This window comes from Cavia porcellus, unplaced genomic scaffold (assembly GCF_034190915.1).
Source record: "Cavia porcellus strain 051 isolate PalLab524CR breed Dunkin Hartley unplaced genomic scaffold, mCavPor4.1 scaffold_4, whole genome shotgun sequence".
Classification (NCBI taxonomy): domain Eukaryota; kingdom Metazoa; phylum Chordata; class Mammalia; order Rodentia; family Caviidae; genus Cavia; species Cavia porcellus.
In genome coordinates this window covers 100,321,586-100,327,605 of record NW_026947487.1, presented here as the reverse complement: position 1 = coordinate 100,327,605, position 6,020 = coordinate 100,321,586, and the positions used below count along the sequence as shown (strand labels likewise).

General features: G+C 41.6%; 1 protein-coding gene across 1 annotated transcript; it reads left to right on the top strand.

Annotated features, from left to right (window-relative positions):
- Positions 1–1,732: 1,732 nt before the first annotated feature.
- Dpep2nb (DPEP2 neighbor) lies at positions 1,733–3,613 on the top strand. Its single transcript, XM_023566031.2, has 2 exons — positions 1,733–1,982; positions 3,025–3,613. The coding sequence occupies exons 1-2, from the start codon at positions 1,916–1,918 to the stop codon at positions 3,372–3,374; spliced, it is 417 nt and encodes a 138-aa protein (XP_023421799.1). The 5' UTR covers positions 1,733–1,915; the 3' UTR covers positions 3,375–3,613.
- The last annotated feature ends 2,407 nt before the right edge of the window (positions 3,614–6,020 follow it).

Here is a 6,020-nt window from a genome sequence, read left to right as displayed (position 1 = left end):
ACACATGCCCACTAACATGGGGGAAAGGATCTTCCAGTGGTTGCCTTCAGAGACACACTTCTCTGTACAGACATCGGTTCTCTGGGATTGAACAGTACCCTAGAGGAACTGGTCAATTATGACTTAGTTTTCACCTTGTAAAATAATCTCCACAGAGCAGAGAATGTCAGACATCATTATCAACATTGTGACTCAACCCTGAGACTTATGCTTCATTCAAAAGATTGAACTGGGCATGCTGGTACATGGCTGTAAATCTCAGCACTCAGAGGCTGAGGCAAGAGGATCACCGTAAGTGCAAGACTAGCCTGGACTAGATAGCAAGGCCCTGTCTAAAAATACTAAAGAATTGAATGAGCAGCTGTTGAGAGGCCTTGCACAATTGGTATCCTCAATGAGGAACACTAGGCCACAGAAAGCCTGATTTTGACTAGTTTAAATATTATACCACAGAAGGACTTCATGTTACAATGGACCTGCCGTTTTGCCTTGTTAAGTCATTGCAGATCCTCATTTTCCATGGAACTACTTGAACTTCCTTCCACAGATCTGGCACTTTCAAAAGCCATGAACTGTATGAGACCCCACCATGGAACAGAATTTCACTCTACTACCAATGTTACCTTGATCAGACTCTGTTCCCTCAATGATTTCTTTGAGAACTCATTTTAAAGACCTGAATCTTCCACATGTATAAGAAAAAAATCACTATGGCATGGTCTTTAATTTTATAATTCTCACAACTCTGTAAAGTCTCTCTTTGACACATATCCAGATCTCACTTATGCTTTAAGCACAACTCTGAGGTGTGTTCTCTTATCTACTAATCTACCCAAATCTCTGCCTCTCTGCTGAATTCCCAAGGTCAGAGAATTGCAACTTGTCTCCTGAATTAATCTTTTTTATTTTAAAGAGAACAAAACAGAATAAAGCCAGTCAAAACAGCAATGACAGTGTTATAGAACTTAAAAACAGGACAATAGGAAGTCAACAATAGCTATCATAATATATCTTACTATCTTCACAATACTTGTCCATACCATCAGACACAGCAAAATCAAATAAAACAAAACAGAATAAAATCAAAATATAATATTGAATAAAATAAAATAATAAGTAGGAGCAAAACAAAACAGTAAACAATACTGCACATTGTTATCTTCAAAATAGTTGCTCAGGTTACCAGACGCAGGAATAAAACAAAACAGTAAAATGGACCAAAACATTGTATTTCAAAACAAGACAGGAGGATATCCCCCACAGTTGACACAATGCACACTACCATCCTCCAGCCCTGACCACCAGCCCCAGGCCTGCAGAGTTCACCAAACAAGACAAGCATTGAGCTACTCCCCTCCCCTTAGTTGCTATCATGAAGGACTCAGGGTGAATCCTCCAAATCACGGGCTTGCGGATGCTCCACTGGTTTTTCAGCCAATCCACTGACTGGCTCATGAGAAGATGTAGTTTCTTTTCTGGCTGGGGCTCATTCAATCAGCATGGCATCACTTACTTCATGGGAAGGGATAGTTTCTCTTCTGTCTTGGATTGATCTTGACTCTCTTTCCACTCTATTTGGGATTTTCTTGCCCTTCTGTGGTCACTAGGAGTATGACCACCCACAGGAGTGCTATATAAAAAGTGGCTACTGACAAGGATGTGGTTAAGGAGGACAGATAAGAATCTAGAAATTATTTTCTGTCTTTTCTCCCTGGTCTCTTCCACCAATCACTGGCAGCCTAGAGCCTGTCCTCAACTCAGGATTCCACATGCGACCTCACTAGTTGGTGACGACATCACAGGTCTCCTGGTTTCCATGGTAGGGAATCTACTCAACTGTGAGGAAACCTATTATCCTGTGAGAAACCTACTATTTCTCTACTAAACACCAATATTTTTGGTTGTCTGGAAGAGAATGTCTGACCAGATCATCTATCTTCAGGCTAACTTGTCATCTGTCCCATGGGAGGGCAGTGCAGCAGGTAGGCTCAGGCCAGATATCTACACAAGATCTTGGTGTATATGCAGCTTCCTTTTATTTTTTTTCTCCCATACCTCCAATCTTCCCTAGTCAGAATTCAGTTACAGTCCTGGAGTGTTACTACTCAATCTGCAGGCTAGGGATGTTCATTTCTGAGCAAGCGTTCAGAAAGGCTCAAATTATAATAAATGTATCCTCTCCTTTGGGCAACAAGATGCTTCCTTCATATCTGGGTGCAGAAGAGGCATTTATAATCTGAACCCTTATTCATAAGGCTAAACTGCAAGGGTAACTCAATCCAGAAGTTAGAAACAAGGCTGGGCAACATAGTAAAAATCCCATCTTTTAAAAAAATACTTTTGGGCTGAGGATATAGCTCAGTGGCACAGTACCTTCCTGGAAAATGCAAGGTCTTGAGTTTGATTCCCAGTACCAAAAAAAAGCTTTCTTTGGAGGACTCGTAATAGATTATATTTGGCTTCAAGTGATAAGAAGAGTTGTTGGAGGAAGATCTGTTGAAAGTTTTTCATGAACTTTGCCTTGAGACTCAGGCATCTTTACAACACTGTCATGAAGATATACACATGGGTCCAGAACAATTGCAGTCTTAGTTGCTAGGACAAGGGTGTGTCATACACCTGGGTCTAAAAACTTGGAGAGAAGTAAAGGCCTACTGAGACTAGAAATCTAAGGAAAGTGCAACCCAGGATTGATTTGTTATGAAAAGGGAAGCTGAGACTAATTTTAGTACCTAGAAATTCAGGATGTCCCATTTGTAATTATTCAGGTTTTTCTGTTCACTGTTCAAATGGAGGCCAAATATTGTTGATTTCTTGCTGATTTTTGTGTAGTTTCACAGAAGCCAAGTGCTTTTATAACTAACATCCTTTTCTAGATGACCTAAAGAAGGAAGAGGCCAAGGCTACAGTTGGGATGGCAAGTAGAGTAGTGGGCTTCAGCCAGACAGGCATTTGAGAATGGTAGTTCTTGACCACACCAGTTATGAAGCAAAAGTGACTGATCAGTTCTTGTTTTCTTTCTAGCAGCAGTGCTGCCCACAGCTCCTCCTACACCTGTTTACTACCATGTCCTCTACCGAGGATATGGAGAAACCCAGGTGAGCTGGCATGGAGAGACCTACTGCCTGGTTGGTGGCTACCGGACTTATGGAGATGCTGCCATCGCCACTCCAGTAAAATCCATAGCCGTGAAGCCAACATTGAGGTGGGTCTGTGGAGATGCTTCCATTGTCACCCCAGCAAAGGCTGAAACCCAAAAGTCAGCATCCACAAGGGCTCTCAAAAGACCTCGATTTAGGGAAGAATATAAGCAAAACCTAGGGGGCCCTAGCCCCAAAATTCGTCATATGAACAATGCCCAGAAGACCCAATAATAGATTGCTGGCTGAACCACACAAATAAGACTTGAGACAATGGATCTTGAAAGGAATCTATTGCAGAGTAGCCTGGTAGAGGCCCAATGTTCCAGATGGACTCCTGACATCAGTCATAGCCAGCACCTACCAGCACAAACAAAGACAAAATGTAGCAGAGGCTACACAGAGAACCTCATGCCTGTGCTCTCAGGAATATCCCACTGAGGCTTCTACCTCCTTTCTTCTATGCCCTTAATGTCCCCTGAGAGCTTCTTACTGTTAAATAAAATGATTTTCTGTGATAGTATGTCACTGGAAATTCAATTTTTCCAATCCAAATTCTCAATCATTACACCTTATTTCAACTACATTCATACTCAGGCCTTCTGCCTTCAAAAAAGATTCATGATTCCATTTCTGATGGAATGATCCCTGAAATGATCCCTGAAAGACTTGGACCAAGTTCCAGACCATTTCTTGACTAAATAGCCTCAATCTGAGGGTATAGCTCAGGCGTAGAGCATATTTTAACATGTGTGATGTTCTATGTTTGATCCCCAGTACCATAAAAATTAAAAATGAAAAGAGCTTGTTGAGGGTTTCACTGGTATGTGTGTGTGTGTGTATTATGAAAAGTAGACCAGAGGTGAGAAAATGCTAGACAGTCTACACATCCATCTATCTATCCACACGTCAAATACGTCTGAAGAACTGTTTGAAATCAGACATTGTGCTAGTTCCTTGGGACATTTTGGTCAATAAGACAGTCAAGACCCTGCGGTACAAGTACCAAGTTACTCAAGGATAAGATGAATAACAAACAGCTGGGTTTATGGTTTGTGGAAGACAATAAAGCTTCAATCTCCTGAGAAATGAAGTCCGTTGCCTCAATCTTTCCCTAATGTCTCCTTCAATACTATTCACTGAGATATACAAAGCTGGGCTATATTGAGACAGATGTTCTCTTACTTGGCTAAAAGAATGTTATTAAATTCAGCCAGGAAGCCAACGTGCGTCATTACAGCATGTGGATGAGTATTGTTCCTCTGCTGATGACTGGAATGGTGGTTCAAGCAAGAACCTGTGAGATTCCAGGGCTAAGACATGAAATAATATCTCAGCTGAGGCCATGGGTCTCAGAAAGAATTATACCTTCCTGGTAATAAAGGTGCCAGCCTTGTATACCTCAAGCTATCCTTGAATTGCTAATTGGAGAGCCTTTGTGCCTAGTACAAAATTGCTGTTTCTCCTTGTAGTCAGTGTCTGCAAAGTTTCTTTTCCCCAGCACTCTGCTGTGACCCCCAACTCAGATCCTTGATTAATACCAGTAAAAGCCAGGATCTTTTGGACTCATGGCCTTTTGTTCCACAGAGAACATTGGTCATCCCAAAGCTCCTCTGTGGAGGACTACCTGGACGACTCTCCTTGAAAAAAGAGCAATTATCTCCATTTTGGCTAAACCTGGCCCTATCTCCATGTATTGATATGTACAGAGCTGGCTAGGCCATTTCCTTATCTCTTTAATTGGCATTAAGCAATGTAAATCAGTCTGACTGAGGTGCTGATATGTAGTCTTTGAAGCAACGTGACAGTGTTTCCCCACCCGATGGTTCCCAAAAAAACATGTGAGCCAAATGGGATGGAGAGCCATGCTCCACACTGCCACCTGGGACCAAGCTTTGAGAAAAGAGGCTATGAATTCCCAGGGCATAAAAAATTACACATCAGAGCTGAAGCATCAACCCCAAAACATTCAATACTATCTCAAATTGTGTTATGCAGATTACTCTTTCTGCAGACCCTACTCTCTGCATATTGCAAAGGTAATTTCAGACCTTCTACCAAGATCAGCTCATACTACTCACATACTTTCTATCATTCTCACAATCACTCATCCTCCAGCCACCCCATTCTTTATGAATGAATAAAAGAAGAGTTCAGCCCTCAGTCAAAACATTTGTTTAGGGGCTGGGGATTTAGCTCAGTGGCATAAGCACCTGCCTTGCAAGCAGACAGTCGTGAGTTCGATCCCTGGTACTGATAAAAAAAGAAAAAGCAAAAAAAAAAAAAAAAAGAAAGAAAACATTTGTTTAGGTGAACCACCATTTTGACTGTACTTAGGACCCCCTTGGCTTCCCATAATTATAACTATGTCTTAGTGTCATTATTCTCAATGTGGGTTGTACTGGAAGTGGTAGATATTAGAATTAACTAATTGGAATTCCAATAACTTTTCCATGGGACAACAAATATATACTTCCCACACTGAGACAAGGACCAGGATGGGCTCTCTATACTCCTTAACTGCAGAACTGTCTCTTGTTATCTTTATTTTGCATCCATGTGCCATATTGCAGTAATGGTTGTACCTCAGTGCTAGACTGTGTAGCACATACAAGGCCTGACTTTAGCCACCATCAGTATCAATACAAAAAAACAAAAATTGATTATAAGAAAGAATGATGAAGGATGCCATGTAAACAATGTAATCTGGGAAGGCTTTAAAGAGGTGATACTCAGACCAAGAAGCCAGTACTCCCTGGAACAAACCAGCACCATGCACGAGTCACTGTCTTCAGGGAGACATCCAGAGCCTAGTCCTTCCCCATTAGCCAGCACCATTCATGAGCTGTGGGGGAAGAGAACAAGAATTCACCAAGAAGC

Bases quoted from the DNA above. Each gene is read 5' to 3' on its own strand.
- Dpep2nb (XM_023566031.2), top strand. From the start codon at position 1,916: ATGTCTGACCAGATCATCTATCTTCAGGCTAACTTGTCATCTGTCCCA. The intron at 1,983-3,024 runs GTAGGCTCAGGC...TTTTCTTTCTAG, and splicing joins ATGGGAGGGCAGTGCAGCAG to CAGCAGTGCTGCCCACAGCT.